At 36.9% G+C, this 23,123-nt stretch overlaps 1 protein-coding gene across 2 annotated transcripts in view; it reads right to left on the bottom strand.

The window, feature by feature from the left end:
• The window catches only part of ATP6AP1 (ATPase H+ transporting accessory protein 1), a 53,943-nt gene that overhangs the window by 24,754 nt on the left and 6,066 nt on the right, over positions 1-23,123 (bottom strand). The window contains exons 2-6 of one of the 2 annotated variants that reach the window (XM_071733759.1): positions 20,659-20,785; positions 20,485-20,553; positions 14,454-14,647; positions 13,371-13,405; positions 8,623-8,708 (exon numbers count right to left, since the gene is read on the bottom strand). In XM_071733759.1, coding sequence (XP_071589860.1) covers positions 8,623-8,708; positions 13,371-13,405; positions 14,454-14,647; positions 20,485-20,553; positions 20,659-20,785 — 511 coding nt within the window. Of the gene's footprint in view, positions 1-8,622; positions 8,709-13,370; positions 13,415-14,453; positions 14,648-20,484; positions 20,554-20,658; positions 20,786-23,123 lie in introns of both variants that reach the window. The other variant, XM_071733758.1, reaches the window with a different exon arrangement.

The raw sequence follows: 23,123 nt of genomic DNA on the forward strand, positions 1-23,123 counted from the left end.
CAGCCACAATGTTTTAATAAAATTGTTAATATTGAAGTTTTAGTAAAATGAAATGGACAGAACAAGAACAAAATATGCCATGTAACATCGAATTTCATGTCAGGCACCACTTTATGCTTCCATTAGCAAACTGAAAAAGAGGCCTGAGTCATTTTGGCAGAAATAGGATGAGTTTTTTGCTTTTTTGCTACCAGGGGCACTACTGTTGTACAACAACCCACTAAGAGAGATTCCCATGGGAGCTTGGAGTTAGCTGCTAAGCCTGCATGATTGGTACAGTGCTATGATACCGGGTTGGAGCCCAGAAGAAATGAGGAATTGTCAGCCTCATTCTGGGCAAATCTCTTACAACATCCCAGCTAACAGCCCAGGGGTCCACTCACCATTGCCTCTGCATCTGCTGCAGTTTGGCCAATGCTAACACAGGTGGCTGCTCATGGGTCTGACTGTACAGGGTTATTTCCTCAAAAAATATGAGCAGCACAAAGTTGGTAATCAATTTTCTAATTAGACAACTTTCTAAAAAAAAAGATACATTAGGCAACTGATATCCAATTCAATTTAAAGTTGTCAGCTACAAGGGATGGGGTAATACAGTCCTCAGAAAGAAATAAGATCTCTATTTCAATCCACAAACACTGCCATAACAGTCTGTCAACATTTTACTAACATACTGGCCTAGGTTTTAACTTTGTCTGCTAATGCTCTAATATGCAAACTTCATGAATATTGGCTTGTATGCAACTCAAGGTTCACAGATTTTTATGGAACACCTTGTAGAATTTAAGAAAAGTAAATTTGAAAGAAAATTTCAGTAGAACTATCCATCAGTAAACAAAGGATATTTTTCTCTGATAAAGTAATGAATAACCTTGAAAACTACATCCAAAAAATTGTCATCCTCTATCCTAATTTTGAAAGCATGTACACCATACTTCTGAGTTTAATGGCTGCATGTACACAATGACTATGTATCAATACTGATGGCCCCTCTTTTCTGCTTCTAATGGCAGAAAATCATTAACTGATGGCTTTAAGCAGTCTAATACTTCATGGGATTGCAGGCAGGGTAAGAGCTAGAAAATAGAGATTAAAAAAAATCACTACCTGAACACATATGGAAGATCTAAAACTGTGCAACAAGTAGTCTTCCTACCACAAAACACCGAATTTCTAAAATCAAAACATTCTGTGGCACTACATGAAGTGAACTATTTCTTTTCTAAAGTGAAAAGAAAAATAGAATAGGATATGCCAGTTGAAACTCATATGAAATAATCCAGGTTTCTTCTAACTAGTCTTAATGATTTCCTCGTAGTAGGCATTTTTTTTGATGTGCCAATTATTATTATATTCAAAAGCAGTAATTCTACAACCTAATAGATGAGGATGAGGACGAGGAGGAAAGTCCATGTGCTTCCTTTAGTGGTGTTTTGTTTAGTCTGTTGGCTGCCTCTTCTGGCTCATGGCCTTTAGTTAAATAAGTTATATATTACCTTTCAGATTTGTGTCCCAGAGAAAAGCTGTGTCAATATCCCAACCTTCTGCCAATGCACAAGACCAGCAGAACTGTGTGAGACCAAAGGTCCACACAACTCACTTCAAGTGCTACTGGTAGTAACTGGCAGCTAAAAATAAGAAAAGGGTAAATACAGACAATACTTGTCCCAGGATACCCTCTTTGATTTCTGTAACCTCTGGGTTAGAAAACTTCAGAGTTGAAGGTTGCATACAAGTGAATATATGTAGCAGCATATTCTGTCCATCCTTCCTTCCTACATTTCTTCCATTAGTTTACCAAATCACTGAAATCCATGTACTATATATATAATATATATATATAATATATATATATAATCTTATATATGTACTATATATATAATCTATGTACTATTGTCACCCAAAAATATATTATTTTGTTTCTTTAAAGGAATCTGGTGCTCCAGAATTTCTGCATTATGGCTGTGAGTAGCTGATAATCAAGAATATTGGCCAGAGACAGTGAGTAATTATTGCCTGCTTAGTCCATTTATGTTACTGGTTTTCCTTATTATGTCTCCCTTGGACTGTCACTTTTCCCAGCTAAAATACTTTCCTCTTGTAGCTCCACTTTATCCCTTTAAGGGTGATGTATCCAGCATCACACACACTATTTCACTGGCAGACTTGCACTCACCAAAGCCTTAGTGAATTAACACAGCCTGCACTGCCCTCTTCCTCTCCAAACACTTCCCACTAACTGCTGGGAAGTTCCAAGAGATCAACCCACATTCACACTGTAACTCCTCTTCTGAGGAACAGCAGCCACTCACCACAGTGGAATACACATACTTAATGTTTTCCTCTCTGTGTTACTTTCCTTCACACTGGATTTCATCTGTCACTTTATCACCCAGCAACGCAGAGCTCTGAGTGACTTCTCCAACTTGTCAGCACATCAGCAAACTTTAGCACCTTCAGATTTCAGCCCTCTTCCCATCCTAAAAACAACTCTGTTGAACAGCACAGGCATTGACATCAACCTCCACAGAATTCCACTGGTAATTACTCACCACTCTAAACATCAATCTTTTCATTTTATCTTTTGCTTCCTACCTTTAATTTTTTTTCTTTCTTCCACCCAAAAATTTTTAACCTTTCTTACTGTAGTGCCAGACTTTCTTTCATGTCCCTCAGAGAACAATGAATACATACTATATTCTATTCACACATCCACATTATTTATTACTTTAGTTTTAACCAATTTAGTCACTGGAGAAGGTATATTTCCTGGTTGTATTTCTCCAAAATATGGAGCCTCGTTTCAACCTCCATGTCAAATTTGCCACTTCTTGTTCCTTCGGGATTAGGGCCAAAATAATTTATAATATATAGTATGTAATGTGTAATATATAATGTATAAATTGTATTTCATATATGTCATTATATATACATGTAACAATAATAGTAGTATAATCTAAACTATAAGTTGCACGTTAGAAATCATGACCATCTATAATTTGGCAGTTTCTTATTTTAGTTAACACTGGTGAAAATTATCTGACCTTGGTAATATGATACTATTTATTTTCTTGATTTATTCTTTAAATTTATTTATTTATATATTCTTTATTTTACTGACTATATATCTTTTACTGCCACCTCAGTAACAGTTAAAGTTTCTGAGGCATGATGATTACCAAAAAAGTCTTTGAAGTGAGAACTCTGTTCCACCACAGAGACAATGAACACACAGAACGATTTGGCTTTGTTTTGTCACTCATTTTTCTGAGTTCCTCTTTTTGATTACACCCAATGGTGTCTGAAAGGATTCCTGTCTAATGTGGCTTTATTGATAGTTTTTATGTCTTTTGCATATTATTCCACTGAATCTCTTCAAGTCTGTCATGTAATTTTGCACTAAAATTGCAAGAATTTATCTTTCTTTTAATTTTCTGTATGCATACAGGACTTTGCTTTTTTAAAGCGGGGCTTTAATCCTTTTAAAGGCTCACCTTTTTCACTCTGTTGTTTAATTATGATAGAGTTTGAGATGCTTCCATGTGAGGAGGAAGGTGAGGGTAGTAAATGGTCTTTCAAAAAGCCTCTGTTACATCAAGTTTGAGCTTTTAGTAAATCGTGTTCAAACAGTCTTCATTCCATTTACAAACAGGGTCAGTCAGCACAATTTGTGGGGCTTACCAGGCAATTCATCAAGTCACAAACACATGGATCATTTAAATCTATAAGTTAAAGTTGTATCACTTGGATGTTATGCTTAGCCTCTGCTCCTAGGACTCGAGTATTCCCAGAATATTTATCTTTGTCTCATTGAATCCAAACTGCCTTTAAGATACATCAGCAGTCCTTCATAGATCTATTCTTTCACTCTAATAAATTTTTTAACTTGGCATTTTCTTTCCAGAAACTTTTTAGCATGTCTACCAATCACACATGCCATATCAGTATGTTTGGCTTACATTTGCATATTCTATTTATTTTATCCTATTTTAGCCTTGTATTCTATTTTTTTCTGAATTATTACATTTATGACCTCTGCCTAGGTATGACAGTATATTTTTTCTTGAGACCTCATCCTCACCTGTTTCCTTTCCTACCATCTCTCATCCACCTCAGTTTTCCTTAGTTTTAATTGCAAAGGAGATACAACTTTCTAATTTGGTGTATATGTAACACCTGCAGAGGTTTTATCTATACCTTTAAAAGTTAGTTAGCAACTGAAAATAAAAAAATTGTTCTGATCTGATATGAAAAATAGTTTAGTTCCATGGTGCCCTTCATTTCTCAGTGAAGTCAATAAACATATATATGTACAAATATAAATATAAAATGAAAGTTAAGTTGCAAAAATGTTTAAAGTTAATCTAATGTCCTGGTGCAAAGTCAAGCGTTTTTCAGTTACTTCCTTGAATTTCTCACTAGTATCTAATGAATCATACAGAATTGCTAACAGGCATTTCTCACATCCTTAACATGCAGTTTCCAAGATAATTTGGCCAAATATTTTTTGGGTTTTTTTTCCTCTGGAGTGACAACTGGCCTCAACCAGCCTTAAGGAGTACTTTTGCAATTATTTAAAAAGATGCTATCTCTATCCAAATCAAAGATGCTATCAAGTAAAAAACACAAAAAGTGAGTTAGCTAAGAAATAATAAGAGGCATATTCTCCATCTACAAGTTGTACTTTACTTTTTATCATAATAGAATTCTTTAAGTGGGGAAAAGAAAGGACTAAAGGATGAGGAACTCCTGATTCTTCTTTTAGGCTGGAAGCACTGATGCTTTATTATACTATGTCAAACTATAATCTCTCCTTCACATATAAAAACCACAAGATTAAACAAATAAGGCAATTCCAATATTCAAGTCTTCATAAGGATATTAACCTTACAACCTCAACTCCTGCAAAAGGTGTTTTAAGCATTTCTCTAACATTTCATTGATATAAATGCTTGTATTCTATGTCTGAGTATATTAAATGCTTAAAAACACTTCATTAATCAGCAGCTGTGTGGTGTGGCTGTTGCTGAGTTTTGTCTCCTCAGAGCAGGGAGCTGTACAGTCAGAAAAAAGAGGAGGTGGATGGCAGTGGAAGATGCAGTACTACAGAATGTAATGCACCTTGAAAAATGCAAACTTAAGAACTGGTCAATGACAATAAAAACTTGTCATGTTTTTTTCACCTGGGGTGCACATCAGTAGCACCTGAGGATACTTTAAAGAGACACTGTTTAAAAATAAAATGTGACCACTTCTGCTGCAGATGCTCATGCCACTCATGGCTGAACAAAGCTCCTGTAACCCATACTGTTTGCCTCTGAGTGACACCAAAGACTCAACACACCTATACACTGACTAGAGCAGACAGCTTGCAGAATGAAGGAGTGAAAGCCCATGGCAGATGAAGCTCTTGCAAGTTTTTGATGGGAAAGAGAAGCCCAGTTGATAATGTCATATGACTTCACCTTTACACTTCACATGCCCAGAATTAGATGATACAAGTAATTTTGTCAATGTCAGACCAACTCAGCCAGACTTTGAAGGCAAAGCACTTGAGAACAAGAGTCGCAAGATGTGGCAGGTGACTCCTTGGAGGAAGGCAGCTCCTTTATGAGATTATGGATATCCAGAGGAATGATCAACTAGTTAGTGAAACAATTTCAAACAGCCTCTGTCTGGTCTTAATTCTGTCTTCCACCTTCAAATGCTGAAACTGGAACAGAACAAGGACCAGGCTGAATACAACTCCATTGTGCATTGGAGTAACTAAATTACAACAGTCTAATGGGATCTGTGACTGCATTGACTAAACTGAGCAGCTCTTTCCTAGCTAACCAGAAAGGAGGCTGAGTCTAGGGGAGGTTTGTTTCCTGTCTCATTAATTCACTTTCTGTGAGGCCAATACCAGACTAGAATATTTTTCAACATATGCACATCTAACATTTATATTTCTCTGCTGGGGGTAAAGGAAGAATGACTGAATGTAACCAGAAGATGCTATGAAGCCATTAACTGCCCAACAGGAAGGATGTGGAACTATCAGAAGAGATTTCTCATAGCTCCAGTTTTCAGGAACTTCATTGTATGAAATTAATTTTCCTGGTCAGAAGTGGCTGCTCTTTGTTGTTGTTTTTGTATGTGCTTTTCGGTGGTTTGTTTTTTGGTGTTTCCCCTTCCCTTCCTTCCCCTTCCCTTCCATTTTTAGAAAAAAGTGTCATGCCTAAAACTCATTTCCTTTATCAATGACAAAAAGCCAACTTAGGAAATGCAAATCTTTTGTAGCCAGTGATAGCTGTTGATTCTCAAAGGTACTAACTAAGGTAACCTCCTTTTCTCTGGGATCAAAGCCTTCTACTTCAGACACTGGAACAGGCTACCCAGGGAGGTGGTTGAGTCACCATCCCTGGATGTGTTCAAGGGTTGTTTAGATGTGGTGTTGAGGGATATGGTTCAGGGGAACTTTGAAGAGAGGGATGATGGTTGGACTCAATGATCCCAAGGGTCTTTTCCAAGCTGAAAGATTCTATGATTCTCTGTATAGTGATTTTGATTATCAATGGGGAGTGACCCTGTAAGTTCAAGATCATGCAATACAATCCTTATAGTCTGAGTAAAGACAGTCCTTGTTTCTTAAGGTTATCTCCTGCAGCTCATGCACAGCTGAAGATACGCAATACATACTGAGAGGACATATGTACACACTACATGTGTGTGTACAGACTGATGAACCCTCAAAGGTTCTCTGTGTTTTGCCTTTTATAGCTTTGCACAGAGGCTGATAACCTTGAATGCACTGAAATAACTCTAAAGTTACTGGGGGGAACTGTGCCCCAAATGGTTTTCTATGGCAATGAATTTACAGCATTACAATAACTTTAAATTGCTTATTTTAAAAAAATGCAGAACATTTTAAAATACATTGTTTTAATTACTTAAAAGTGCTCCATATGCTCAGACTAAGTCACTTTAATTTAGAAAGCCTGATGAAGTATGCATAGATTTAAAAGTCAACGAACTCTTCTAAATTACTTGAAAAATTCCTTCATTAATTAAAAATATTTTTCATTCCAATTATTCTAAGAGCCATTTTAAGCTAAGAATGCCTATGTCCCTTTGATTTCAAACAGTAAAGAGTCCCAGTAGCTAAATAATTTTTATTTTGGATCTTTTGTTTTTAAAAAAATTACCAAAAAAAGGCACATGATAACTCCTGAACTTGTGTCCTCTCCTCTACCATAAAAACCTATAGTGCAGAAAACACCAATGTGAGCTTGCTTCCCCATGCTGCTTTGTCTGTGTTTGCTAAGTCTGGCCTTCAAAACCCAGTCTCTGAAAATCCATTTCACAGGGTGTATTACTGATAAAGTTATTGTTTTTCTTCAGTAGAACCAGCTTTTTTCCTAGAGTTTGGAGGAACTATTCTAATCATCTTGCTGGACACCCAGAAGTTCAAGATCCTACCTTCTACAAAAACCCAGATTATTTCTGATTGAACACAGAATACATTCAGGAATATAATGCAATTTTGGGTTAAAAAACATTTATGAAGTGCATTCAAGTTTCACCTTCCTCTTCTTTTGGATAAACTTAGGGGATTTCGTTGCATACAAATTTAAAAGAATTTTTCTAGGTTTTGGTTTTTTATTAGGAAAAAACAAAAGGGTTTATTAGGTTGTGCATTTTTCAGCATTTCTTCCTGAAAACCTTCAAGATCCTGTCTGCAGGATCACAGTAGACATATATAATCCCACTAATAGTTTTCTTGTTGCCTAAAACAATGAAATTATATCTTCTGTATCCTTAAAGGACACTATATTGAATTTTAATCAAATCTAAATTAAACTAAGCTTCATATTAAGTGCTCAGATGTGTAACCACTGGAACAGATAGATGTTTCTTTCAAAGTTGCCCATTTTTAGGATATAGTGCATCCCTCATATACCTCTGTTATTAGTGGGAACTGTATTGTGTTTCCCTCTAGGAAAAAGACTATATTCTGTTTTCCTCAATGGACTGTCTTCCATTTAATTGCACTGAAATTAAAATTTGAGTATTTCTTCATTACAACCTGTATGTCATTCAAAACAGGTAACTCTGCATAAATAATTATTCTGCATTGCTACTTATTGCTAACATAATATGATGTGATCTAGGGATGATGTTCTGACTGTCAGCAAGGGTGAAAACTTTACCTTCCTTTTTTAAGTACCAAGTATTTACTTAAAGGAATGAAAACAATTCATTTAAACATTGGTACATTAGTAGTATTCAGTTAACTCACAACACTCCATCTTTACTAACCAGCCAAACTAGATTCCACACAAAACTTACTATAAAACCATAAGAGCAAAATGGAAAAAACATTTTTAAATTACAGTCCTTAAAAATAGTATTTTCTAAAGACAACAGGTGATTTGTGGTCTCCTAGAACAGTAAAACTTCAATAGTTATGTGATATAGCTATCATACATGAAAATTCATGCAATCATTTCTGGTCAAAACCTCATATAATACAGATTGCTTGCTTGTGTAATCTTGAAAATAACCTATACCATTCCTCTGTAAACATTAAGTTAGTTGATGCCAAGTATCTGACAGTTCTAGGCACTGAAGATTACTCACCCTTGAAGGTCTCACTGCAGTATAAATTACTGAAAAGTTAATCCCTTTTTCCTGCAGATCTGTGGTCAGTCTTCCGATTACTTTGTCTATAAATAGAAACATGCATAATTTAACAAACTCAGGAAGACGAGAAAGCTGAAATCCTACAGCAGTTGTAAAAGTAATGAGATAGATGTTTAAGCTCATTTAGCCTATTTAAGTAATTTGGGTGTTCATACCATTTACATGTCACTAGGTATAAATGAGATAAGATATGTCTGGTGTCTTGAAAAATGCACAGTGTCAGTGAGATCAAAGAAAACATTAGATCAGTTCAGAAAAAGGGGTGATTTTGAAGATGAAAGGTAAATACTGTAGAAACAATACCTGAAAAGTTGAATTTGGGGCAACAAAAAGCAAGTGCAAAAGAAATCACTTAAGAGAGGAGGTTTTATATAGTGTTAGTCAAGTGATAAATAAATAATAAAGTTCAAGTAGTATTATTCTGTGAATTACAAAGCACACATAACCAGTCACTGAGAAACAATACTCAAAGCATTGGGCCTAGTTTGAGACATGATGTGCATAATGTTGGCAGCAATATTTCTTTTGGCTTCAGTGGATTAAAGCCTGATATTGCACCCTCAACATGATATGGAAGACTTTGCTGTTGACTACAAAAGAGGCCAAAGGGAAAATATGGTGGAATATTGCTGGAGAAGGAAGAAAAGGCAAGTAAGAAAGACAGAACCTTACAAAGAGGTCCAAAGACACCTCTAAAGAAGATCCCCCTTCTAAAACAACAGGCAGTCGTGGCAAATACATACAAGTTGAGAAATGTTTTCAAGCTGTAAGCAGAAATATTATAATCTGCTTTGATAAGTTGTGAATTAAGAGCCATTAGTTTTTTTATTGGGACTGATAGAGAAATAAGCAAGCAAACTCACATTTACTGTTTCAGTGCTTTCCCACTTCTCATCCATGTACTAGTCTGTGAATGGGTATTTTATAGCCTGGACAGATAGGCTTCCCTGATTTCAGTTAGACTTGGCAGAAATTCTTTGCCATTTTCATGTATTCAAAGTGGAGTTTATATTATTATTCTTTCTAGCCTCTAAAATTTATAGCAACTATGGTCTTCTGGCTGAATAAAATGTTTAGCTTTTGTAAAAATACAAGCATTGTTTTTTCTGCAGGGTTTTTCCTCGTATTAGTCAATAATCATAAATATGTAAATTTTCCTCCTAAAAATTGTTGCTAAAGGGATCTACTATAAGAAACAGACTTACTCAGGAAAGCAACTGCTCATGTACCGCTACTGTAATTCTATTGGGTGGGGAGGTCCAAGGCATTACAGAATGTAGATTTTATATTCTAAATGCACAGCATGCAACTCACTGGAAATTCTCAGCAGCCTCAGATACAAAATTTGCAGAACAAAAAGTAATATGTAGAAAAAATTACTGGTTGTCTTTATTTTTCCTTTCATTAAACCAACCAGTTCCTTTTGGAAATAAAACATCATTTGCATTTCACTTCAGTAAGGAGCTACATGTAACTATATTTACCCCTAACTTCTATAACTTCTGCCTTTGGGAAGGCTCTAGAGGCAATTTCTTTATTCAGAGAAGTTGCTGTGAACACTTTTATGACAATAAATATCATTTTTTTGCCTGTCATCAAAGCTCTACTTGGCTTATGAATTACTTGCAAATACTTCAAGGGCCCAAACTGTCTATCAGATTTTTAAGCACCTAAATTACATTCCTACATGGGAACATGAGTCATAACAGGTTCTTTCTTTAATGGAGTAAGAGGCATCTCCAGATGGTGATACTGATGCTTGAGTGATTTTAGTGTTTCTACCTTTTTTTGTTGTTGCTTTAGATAAGATGGCTCAAGGAAACATTATGTAGAGCTATGAATGTAAAAGAGTTTGTCTGGGCTAACACCATCCAGTCAGCATAATTGTAGGCATCTGTGCCCTGGTGGAAGAATTATATCTTTCTAAGTTAGTGAAAACACATCCCCTGAATTTCACCAGGGAACGGTACAGGATTAATGCTAATAATAATCTCTAATCTACCTTAGTTTCTGTTCATGATTTTATGGATGGATGGATGGATGGATGGAAGGGATGGAAGAAATGGAAGAAATTAACTGAGAATAAATGTTCTGGAAGGAGAAAAGTGGAAGGGAAGAAAAAGTATAAACCATGAACAAGAGTGGAGAAAGACCAGAAAAGAGCAAGATTTGTGGAAGGGAGAATGTGGGGGGTGTGGAAATGGGAAAGATGAGGAAGTAAAGAGGAGTAAAGAGGAACACACTAAGATTCAGACTGGAAAAAGGAATACATAGAATAGCAACTAAAGAGCCTCATCTGGTGCAGATGGAGTCATAGGCAGCTTTGCCATTGATTTTGATGTATGCTGGATCCAGCACGTGAGACTGCCATGACAGAATGCAACTTTCTCCTGAGCAAGAGAAATCTTTAGGAAAAATGGCTAAAACTGAGGAATAATATCAAACTCTAAAAAAAAAAAAAAAAAAAAAAAGTCAAACTCTATGAACTCATGCAAAAGAAAGAATACTGAAAAGATGCACGAAGAAAGCAGTAATTCTGAATCCCCTGAAACTTAGGCAGACTTGGATTCTGAATTTGTTTGGATTTTGTAATGAACCTCATTTTAATAATGTGCTAAAAACCTCTGATTACTTCAGCTTCTAGATATTTCAGAACAGCACAGTTCCCTTGGGCATAATCTGAGCCCATTTGTTCTGTCTTACAGAGCTTCCTGTCTGCACCAAGTAAAACAGCAGGAGATATTCCTCTGACATTTTATTACATCAGATTGTAAAACCTGCTATAGTGGAAAGGGAAGAAGTTGCTGTGCAAAACTTAAGAGGCTTTTGGAATTTCTAGTCAGCCTACTACAGGTCTGCAGTGTTTTTCTACGACTTTATTGTGGATACTGAAAAATAATAATACAAGCAATATTTATGGGTCAACCATTCTCTTTTCATGTTGCAGGTATGTGACAAACAGGATTTTTTGTCACCTATCCAGGTAGGATCTAGCAGCAGCACCTTTTTAACAAACATCAGTAACTCATGACCTTGCAAGTCGTTCTGACATTGAAGGGTCTGCTGACTGCAATATTTGGCAAATGACTGTGGGTGTGCTGCAAATAGTACCCAGACACCCAGACCTAGTGGTGCTCAGATTGCATGACTTGGAAGGCTGTGTTTGAGATACTTATCTATGACTTCAGGAATGACTCTCCAGCTCTCTATGATCTGCTGCACAGATCTTCAGGGGGGCAACTTTAAGGAACTGTGGCTCCATAACTTGAATTAAAACTTCATATTGATGTTATTTCTAGTTTCATGCATCAAGGCACTCAGTGGTTACTTTGGCAAATAAACCAGAGGGTGATTCAGCTCACACTCCTGCTTTCCCAGAGCACAACTGAGAAGCAGAATACTAAGTGCAGATTTTGCACTTGGTCACACAGTGTCACCTCTTCCCTGATCCACACACCTTTTCTCTGATAACACCTGTCTGACACTAACCAGGAAGCTTGTATAGTCTTTTCTTTCTGTGAACCCACAGGTCTTGCACGAACTCTGATAATTCAAACTGAAGTGTCCTGAGAGAGGGACAGGGAAATAAGAAGTTTATTCTTGAGTTTGTGCAGCTGATGACATAAATGTCCCATAAAGAAAAAGCTAATGTTTGACCAAGACCAACATCAAGCCAAGATGTTTTCTATCAAATGTAGTCTGGGGACAAAAAGAAAAAACTAAACAACTCTTCTGCAGTTTAGAGATGGAAACCCAGCTGCTTATTTGAGTATAAAAAACACACTCACTATGGATAGTGAAGAAACAGAGAAAAGGACTCACCACTGATTTCAGTAGTAAGTGTATTTTCCCCTGATTTTCAAATCACTTCCCCTGCTTTTGATTTCACACCCCCAGCTCAGGGTAGAAACAGTCATAGACACAAACCACACTTTAATTATCAGACCACAACACTGCATCACACCACACCACGCTACACTACAATGTATGTCCCTGAAACTAGTGATTTGCAGACTTTATAAATTGATCTCTAATTTAGAGTAGTAAGTGAAAGCTCTGCAAAAATCTAGATACCTCTCAGTGCTTCTCAGGCATATGGCACCTCTTTTTCAGCCAGATGCTAGGCAAGTTTTATTCCAGAATTATAAGGAGACATTCACCTTTAACAAATAACCTTTAATACCTGCTAAACCAATAAAAGTCTCTAAAATTCAAGGCTGTGAAGGGCATCTGAATTATTTTACAAAGATTGGAAAAACATTTCCTATTCATTCAGACACCAACTGCTGAGACCAAGGCCTTTGAGCTGCTGGAGGAGCTGACACCTCCAGCTCCAGTGTGTGAGGTCAGACCAAAGGCAACAGCTCGAGCTGCATGGGGTGCAGGTTCCCTCTCTGAACTGGGAGGATGCCAGAGCATGAGCAAAGAGCTGTGCCTGAAGCAGAGGTGAATTATCATTATTTTTCAGGTCACAAGAACTGTATCCTTTTCGGTGGATTTTGAATCAGACACTGACTTCAACACTGTGGTAACTGACAGCTTCGAAGTGCTATAGATGGGGAAAAAGAAAACCTTTAAATAATAGTATTACAGCAAATTCCAGGAACTAGAGAATACAATTTGCTCAGCTGAAAACACAGACTAAAATGATGAAACATTAGTTATATTTTGGTCATATTGCTTACCATTTTCAGCAATTGCTTCCAGGGCAGAAATCTCACTTAAACCACTACAAAAAGAATAGGAAAAAATTATTAAAAATCTTTTCTAGGCAAGAAAACCAGGAACCAGAAATGCACAAAAATATTGGTTAGTGAAAGGATTATTGTCAGCATCAGCCCCTCCATCATTTTCTCATCTCCTCCTTATGACCCCTTTCTTCTGCAAAGCTATTAACAGTACACGAACCACATCTTTACTCAGTTCCTCAAACTCCTCAAACTTCCTTTGCTGCAAAGAAGCCAGATTACTGAGCATTACCTTGACCAAATTTGCTTTTTATGTGGTGTTAGCCTATCTACCAGTTGTACATGAACTCCTTATAAATAGGTGTCATGTCTTTTTTGTGTGTAGTGATGTTATAGCTATTATTGCACTTCCTAAGGATTCACTAATACACACAGTGTGTGCCAACAGGAACATATGCCCAAGTAAAATGCTAGGAAAAAGAAAGAGCAGGAGAAGCTGAGCAGAGGGTTCTGATACACCCATGCCTTATATTTTCTAAAGATACATTCACTTAATGAAAAGTTTCTACCTCTAGATCACAGCTATCATAGGCCTGGAAACGTGAGGAATTACAGCTCTCCTCTTCGTTCTAAAGTGATGAAAATCAGACTGTTCATGTTAACTTCAGGTTTGTCTGTATGTTTATTTGCTTGCTTATTTCTCCTGCCTGTTTTTTTGACCCCTGGAATGGCTTCTAGCAATTAATTGTGCAGGTTAATCATGTGTTGCATAAAATAATTCAGCCTTTCTGCTACAAGTGTGCTGCCATTTAGTTTTATTAGTTGTCCCTTTGTTCTCATATAATGAGGCAGACAAAATAGGAACGCCTGGATGACTCTCTCAATATAATTCATCTATTATACCTGGTAAGCTCATCAGGAGACTTAAAAAAACACCCCACCCCTGCAAGAAAAATAACTTTGCTAACCCTGTAAGCTTCCCCTTTGGTGTTTTAAATTCCCTGAATATAAGTGACATTTTCAAAAGCTTTAAAAATTGTGCACACATGGGGGTCAGTTTTGTTTTTGACAAGCTCCTACCTGACAGGTGGCTGCAGCTGAACCAGGAGTAAGTTGGGTTTAGATGTATTCACTTGCAGCTGAGAGACATCGAGAGTTGTTATGTTGGTTAATTTCCAATCTCCTGATTCCTGAAGAAAGCTCAGAAGATACCTGGTGGCCTTGCAGTCAACAGCTGGTAAAAGTAATGATGAAGGAGAAGACTGAAGAATTTCCTGTAATAAATTAATGAACAGCTTATTTACTTGCTTAATAATTAAACTTTTTTTTTTTTAATGTATCCTTAATTTAATATTCAAGGTGAGGAACCACAGTAGTACAGACCACACGAGTTCCCACCAGCTGATGCTGGCTGTGGGCAGCTACTTGAAAAGGACAGTGAAGGGACACTTGTGTTGCTCTTATTCCTGCACCATTTTGGGAAAAGCTTAAGGCACTCAGTGACATCAGATTCTTACTGTTCTTTCCTCATGAGTGGTGGAAGAGGAGAGACAGATGCTGTAGAAATTCTTAAGCTAAGAACATACTGAAGAGATAGGTTATAAACCCTGCCAGAAGCAAAGCTCATCAGATGGCCATCAAACTGAATGCCCTCCAAAGTGAAAGGGACCAGTGTCAGACACCACGAGATCCAGCACAGAGTCATATCCAGTCTATCCAGTACAGAGTCATACCTTTCATAATCAATACCCTTCCTACACTTACAGCCTGGGGGGTACAGCACATAGAATGTGTTTCAGGATCTACAAAACCTCCAGACACACACAAACAAGCTTCATGTCATGTACTTTCTGTCTTTCTACTCAAAATACAACTTAAAAAGCTCCAGCTGAACTGGTTCAGATAATCAAGATCACTGTATGTATCATTTCATTTATTATTTCCTGAGTTTCTGATATACATACTTGGGTGAAATGCATTTGAAAGCTTTCTCATTCTATGAATTTCAAACCTGCATAGCCAAAAAACTTCCTTTCCAAAGGTTTTTCTTGATAATAAATTTAAATTTAAATATTCAGGAGAAGAAAAAGTAAGGTGGAGTCTTGCGAATGATTAAAATTACTGTACCCTAAATTTTCATGAATGTTTCAAGATATTTTTTCATTGAGTCCTAGTTTACAACTTGTTAACTTTGGTTTCCCATCTTCTACATTTAAGTCTAGGTTGAGTCTGTCACTTGATCAAAAATAGAGATAACCAAGTTGTTACAGACTCTCTCTCCCTCTCTAGCCGATACACATGTTGTACTGGTGCTAACGCTTCTCTCCTCCTACTCTTTTTCCTTTTTGACTCTTCTCTGACTGCCTACCACTTATCTGACCTGCTCTGGTTCTTTCTTATTGCTTACATTTTCTGATTTTCCAAACCGATGGAAAAACAATTCTAGAAATTAAAATAGAGCAGAAAGCTCTGATCTTGTTCATAGGTCTTTGAGTAGCATTTTTAACACCTCCTGGAAGAGAAGTATGATACATTTCATTTTTGTTTGTTTGCATATATGAATTTCGAGCTAAAATTCTGAGCAGCAATCAATAATTTTATTTTCTTTTCAATATTTTAATTCCTTGCCCAGTAGCAGCAGCCAGAATGGCAGCAGCCACTCCTTTCAAAGATATATACAAAGCAGATTACTCATATATTGTAGAGTAAGATATACAATGCATCATTTCTGTCTAATACCTGAATGGTGCCTCTGCTCCTAACCAGTCCTGCACTGTCATGTCTCAGTTTCCAGTCACTAATATTCAACTCCTTTCCATCTGAAGAGCTGACACAGATAGATGTCTGCTCAGCAGCCTCAAACAGCCATTCTGATCCCATGGCTCCTGTATGTCCTTCCTGACACTGGGCCATTGCACGCTTGTCCCCATGACACCCATACCTTGCTTTATGCATTTTCAGCTATGCATGCATGTTCATAGCATAAGAACTCCAAAAGAAGGGGTAGAATGAAGAGGAGTACTGGGAAACACCTGATTTTGCATTCTGTTACAGAGCTAGACAAAGAGGTAAAACCACACAGAAGGAAGGTGAGGGAAGAAAACCTCATACTGAGCTGCAGGAGTAACAGCATAACTTCCTATATTAAACACCAGAATCGACATCCTGCCTAGAGATGTAGATGTAGATTCTATTTCCTGTCTACTGTAGATTCTGACCCTAACTCTGGTTATTTAACTTCTTTAATATCCCCTGAAGCACCTCTCCAGAGTACAATATTACAAGAAACTGCACTCTTGGATATAGGTCTGTTCTGCTTCTTGGTTTATTTTAAAGATAAGTGTGGGATGACTCCATCCACATTTCTAGCCATCCTGAAGCCTGACTTACTTGCCCACCTATGGTTTCACAGTTACCTTAACTGGATCAGTATTACACCTAAGGAACTGGAAGCTGGAACAGAGTAAATTTAGTTTTATCATTAAAAACCCAGTGCTAAAATCTTTGTTAAAGACTCATGCTTCCATCTATAAAAGATCATGTAGGCATATTCGTTTTGAACGAGTTCAGGTTTGGCATCAAAGCTGACAGACAGCCCTATAATAAAAATATTAATTGGGAAAAAGGTTCCTGTGTTGAGTCTAAAAATATCTGGGAACCTTTGCTTGGTGTATGCAGGCTCTTCCATGTAAAAGAGATCGTTTATATATTAATCTTTTAGCCATCTGTATATAATTTAAAATACTGAAGTATTTATTTTCTATAGTATTGGTCAATGGGTTATCTATAAAAAAGAAAAATATATTCAACCAGATTTGGAACATCTGTTTCTACACACAGTGAAAACTGCAAATAAAATTATCATTGTTGCTTTGTAACTTTCTAATTACTATTAATCTTACAGACTGTTACACTGTACCTGGGTTCTCCAAATATATGCATAAAGCCAAATAGTATGACTTTAATGACAAATGATCTGATGAACTTTAGCTGATAAAATATGTTGCAGCTACAAATGCATTGCTGAATAAGCCTCCACACCACTGTACTCTATGGTGGCAAATATGACAACAGCTTTTTTTTTTTTTTTTTTAAGGACTACAGAGAGATCCAAGAAACAACAGAGAAGTGAACCTGAAGTCTGAGAAGGGAAAGAACTATTTCAGTGAATAGAATATGGACTACAACAACAAGGAAGGATTATACTGGGAAAAGGCTGACATGGCTTTTGCAAAGAGAAGTTGTGCCTCAAAATTCCGCTGAAAATCTCTGAATGTACACCAGGGAGCTCCAGCTGATATGCAGTACTTGAATCCACAAAAAGTACTAAGCAGAGTCTTGAAGGGAAGACTCCCCCCAAAATTCATCTGCTTTAGTGTGAGACAGTTTTCATGTGGAGATAGGTGAAGGACTGGTAAAGAGTAGGTAATGAGATAGAAAGTAAGAGCTAGAAAAAAGTCTCTCTTCCTGCACTAGGGTCTGTTCTGTTCCAAACGTTCATAAATCATCTGGTAAAAAGGCATAAATATTAAGCTAATAAAATCCACTAATTATGCTGAATTATTCAAGACAGCAAAGACTGATGAATTGCAGAAGCAACTTCTTGTACAACCTCCTGGGCAGCAAAGTAACTGATGAGATTCAATGTAAATTGATTTTAGTAGAGCACAGATTGAGTCAAAAAACCAACACTAATTTTATGTACACAATAATAGATGATAGACTCGGAACTGAGTGTTACCCTTCAGTAATTAAGCCTTAGGAGGCACAACAGCTCTTTGGACAGGCCCATTCAGTGATGGATAGAGATGAGAACTGAAAAAAAATCACTAATAGTTTTTTGGAAAAGGTTAGAGAACAAAACACCATCATACTACTAACAAATCTTAGGTATTATGCAGTTTTGCCTTGTAAAAATAACAACATGAAAAGTGGTAAAGAGAAAGGGAACAAAGGCAATCAAAACTATGGTAGGACTTCTGTATCACAACTGACAACATAGTATTCCTCAGTCTATGACCACTGGGTGAAAATAGGATGGAGATATGGAACCACAAATGGCAATGACTTACAATAATAATTATGCAGCTGCACAGCTGGTCACTAATTGGAGTGTGCTACCTACACTGTTCTATGGAATTGAGCACTGGTTGGAGAAAGCCAAAGCTAGAATTAAAGAAAAATAGTTCTTAGGGTTGGTGACTGCTTGACAAAAAGTTCCCCAAGTGCTAAACTTTTTATTGTATTATTCAGTTAGAAAGTTGAGTTTTTAAGATAAATAACTACCTATAGGATTCCTTTTGCATTAAATGGAAATAGAATTATTTTAATGTGTACAAACCCATTGATTCCAGAAGCTCAAAACAGCTGCTAATGTAGTTGAACAAATCTAATCTCTGCAGATGTCCCTGTGGTTTACAAGCCTGTAACACATCTACAAATAACACTTCCTTCTTGTAATACACGTGTTGCTACATGCAAACATTATAAATGAGATCTCCAGTTTAGTTTTGTGAAGAAATTTACATTTTGCAAATTCAAAAGGAGTATACTCAAGTGACATGGAATATTTATTATAGCTTAGTGAATCACTTGCATAATATAGAGTGTGAAGGTATAAAAGTCTGTGATTAGGAAACTTCAAAGATTCTAATTTCCCCAGCGAGAAAATTCAGACCTGACCTTCACTTCACTTTGTACTGGGTTATGTGACTTTTATGATAGAGACTTTCAGAGCATAATTAAGAATGAATTTCTGTCCTAAACTAGCTCAAGAGGAGTGCAAATTATGTGACAGCAACTGAGCAACTTGCTAATTATAAAGATCTTCTTGGCCCTAAAAGCTACAAGTCTATGCAATAGATATTGACAAAATTGTCCATAAGGACACCTAAGTGAAAAATAAATATTTAATATATACATCTTATATGCTTTAATTCAAGTTACTACACCTCATCCCCACAAAACTCTGCTAGAGAAGTATCAAGATTGCCAAGTTTCAAGTTTTGTATTGGTGGAGTTAGGGTGAGCTATTTGGCAAAAGAAACTTCCCAGTTTTAAAGAAGCTGTAATGACAAAAATTTCTCAGCTCCAAGACAGAAAGGGAACAGAAGCAAGACCAGAAAGCAAGCTGTTCATTAAGCTTGTGGAAAACCTGGGTTTAAATCTTTACTGTGCCAGATACAGGCTAAAGATTTACCTAAACCTGATCCTTTGTGTACCTGAGGATCTCCTCAGGTGCCTAATCCATTCAGTATACCACCTGATTTCAAACCCATCAGTCTCTGGACTCATCTCTAGCCTTTAGTTACAAGCTCTATCTACAGCTGCCAAAAGCCTGATTATGAGGCAAAAGAAGAAAGTTTTAAATGCTTTAATATTCCTCCTCCTAAACATCCAGGGCCACAAGACCACCACATCATTAGCTGCTTGCAGTGCCATGGGTACATTTCACACAGCTTCTAAAATCTAACAAGCTTTGCAGTCAGGCAGCAATCAAATTTGCTCCAGGCTCAGCCTTGCATTCTAAACCCAGGGAAGAAAAGTCATACCAGAGAAGTGCCAGTACACCTGCCTGTGGGCACAACTGCTGATCCTTGCACTACAAATGAGTTTTTCTCCCATTCATTCATCAGAAGCCCCATGTACCTAGTCTGAATAGTTGTTTTTGTTCCAGCATTAGTGTTAAAATGCTGTCATATGGCAAAAAGATGAATATATCCAGTATCACTGACACAAGGAAGACACGAGCTGCATAGACAATATAGCTGTAGAGACAGGCAATGTATGGATATGTATGTACTTAATTAGACAGACATACAGCTGTGTGGGACTTGGAAGTTTACACTTCCTTGTGAGCTCTGATACCAGTTACATTACTAATAGCTCTGTTCCTCCTTCTCTGCCTACAGGAATGCTTTCATGGCTTCCACGTGTCAACACATCCTTTGTCAAATTCAAGTTCACTTAACTGTCATGAAAGTATAACCAGAGATGCTGTGAAAACAAGAATTTTTGGGGTGTCAGATTGGAAGTTTATATTGTTTTTCCCAATACAGAATTGCAGCATGCTTATGAACAATAAAAAGAAATAAAAGAGAGAAATGCTTGCCTGAATATTTTGAAATGGATTCTTGGTGCCATAGGATTCACTGAGGTATGTGAAATCATCTATGCTAAGCTGAAAAACAAAGAAAGTAGATTGGTGAGAAGGCACCCTGGCATCTCAGTTAGGTACAGACTTGCACTTGGCATTGGTGAGAGAGAAGGAATTAATGTTACTTACTGTGTCTTGCAGGAATAAGATGAGGTTCCTGGAATTCTGGGTAAAGCCAGGATGTAAGAGCTTAGTCAGCTCCTGTGTGGAGACAACGTGTCCTTCATGCAAGGCAGTGTCTGGATTCCACAGTGAACTACAAAGAGAAAAAAAAAAAAGTCGGTGAAGTTTTCTGCCACACCTTTTTTTTTTTTAAACACACAGCAGCAGGTATTGATGTCATTATCTCTAGCTTAAGATCAGTTTTATAGTTCAGTTTACTTTCTACTTAAGAGGAAAAGAATTTGCCCATTTCTGCCTGTATCACATTAACTGTGTTAGAGCTGGAATGAAATCAATCCAATCAAGGTAACTGTCCCTCTGCTTTGTTTGCATACAACAGCACAGATACATCTTTCAAAAAATTAGCCACTAAGTGGAATGAAGAATATGTTGAGAATACTCCAAATTCCCGAACAGAATCCCAGCTCCCAGAACACTTTCTAGTGCCATTACACATCTTGATGGCAAGAGAGGAGAATTGAGGCTGCAATACATTTTGTCAGAAACCAGTATGTTTTTATATTGCATACCTGACTTTTTGTTAAGTAGAAGTGGCTTTTAAGTCTTCTTGTAAACAGCATGTTTTCTCCTAACATTTTCTTTATGAGGGAACCACTCTGCAGAAGCAGCTCAGAAAAGTTGCCTTTCCAGAAGCATGAACCCTTCCAAACAGAACAGCTCAAGATGTTCAAGATTACAATTATTTCGCCAACCTGTCATTATGAGGATTGGACAGAGAAATGACTCATCTATTCAGTTTTACTATTACAAAAAAACCCTTATGGGCAGATCAAAAAGGTATTATCCTTTCAACACCTGACTGGGATTTTGACAGTATGCAAGGTGAGTCTGTAGGGATGAAATTTATAATGAAAATTTCAGGCCTAAGATGTCTTGACCCAGATAATATTGTCATTCTGTAGAAAACCAAGAGCTTGAAGCTTAATCTCCCATCTTCTCCAAAAACACATCAGTTGATAACACCTGAGCAATCAGGTATTCCAGACTCACTAAATGGTTCTAATTACAAAGAACAGAACAGAGAGAATTATTCTGTGCTATAGCATCAGCTATTATATGATTGCAATTTGGTGAAGCTGAAATGCTTATTAAATTTTCTAACCCAAAACCAATTCAAAAATGACCCTTGCACAGCAAGCTTTTACGAATTAAAACAATCTTTGTGGTCTCTTAAGATGGAGAAAGAACAGGGGTAATGAACACATAGGGGACTTTCACTGTTGTTTCTCAGATAAAGAAAATCTATACTTCAATTCAAGGCTTCCCAGTAATTCCACTGAAAATTGCTGAGAGTGAATTGAAAGACTCCAACTGCACCCACGGCAGAGATAAAAACAGTGCAGTCCTGCAGTGCTGGATACCTAGCTCCCTGCAGAATTTGGGGATTGGGAGAGTGTTAGAGCAAACAGTAGATGTGCAAGACTCTTCCAGGACGTGCTGCAGATATTAAAATTAAATTCTAGCAGATCTTCTGTCTGTCACTTTTCAAGCTTTAGAAGTAAGCCCTGCTGAGGAAGAAAGACATTTTTTTTTCTATTTGCTATAAACTACCATTTTATATTTCCTTGCTTTTTCTCATAATCTTCACTTCTCTGTTGATTTGTCCATGGAAATCCATACTGATTTATAGTTATAAAGACAAACAACTTAGAAATTGTAAAAAACATGCCTCAACTTTTCAGAAAAGTCAAACCTCACAATCTCAAATGTTTAAGGAAAATCTTTAAAAATATGATATTTGAAAACACAAAGCCTCCAGGAGGTTCTGAATTACTATTCAGGAACTGACTTTCATATAGACTGACTTTCATATAGGCCACTGCATGGCCACACCAAAGTACTAATGATGTTAAAGAAAAAAGATCAAATTAAGAGATGTTAAAAGAACAGCTTGTGTGAAAGAAAATTATAAACAATATCTTGCTATATTTATTTAAAAACTTAACTAAATAAATCTATTTCAAGCCTACAATTAGAAAAAAAATGACTGAGAGCTTTTGGAACTTGCAGTTGAGAATAGAAGGGAACAGAAAGCATAGGAAACAAAAGTTATTTGCAGCAGCACAATGGCAAAGGCTTTTGTTATGAACTCAAAACCCATTAAATTTAAATTAAATGATCTTGTTTTAAAACATACTCAATTCCAAGGTATTTCCTGATCCTTGAAGCATCTCTTGCAATCTATCTAGCCTTGAGAAGCACCTTTTAGAGACTTTTTAGCTCCCATGCAGTCACCTTGAGTAACTTCTTTTTCTAAGAAAAATACACATCAGTTAGTTAATAATTCCATCATAATGCAGCGTTTGTCTAATACTTGTCTTCACCACTGTCCTGGTCTGGCCCAGGAAAAAGGTGATTTTCTGTCTTGTACTTTTGCTTTCAGCTAAGTCTCTTGTAAGTAGCTGCACTCG

The sequence above is a fragment of the Heliangelus exortis genome, chromosome 1 (genome assembly GCF_036169615.1).
Source record: "Heliangelus exortis chromosome 1, bHelExo1.hap1, whole genome shotgun sequence".
Lineage (NCBI taxonomy): Eukaryota > Metazoa > Chordata > Aves > Apodiformes > Trochilidae > Heliangelus > Heliangelus exortis.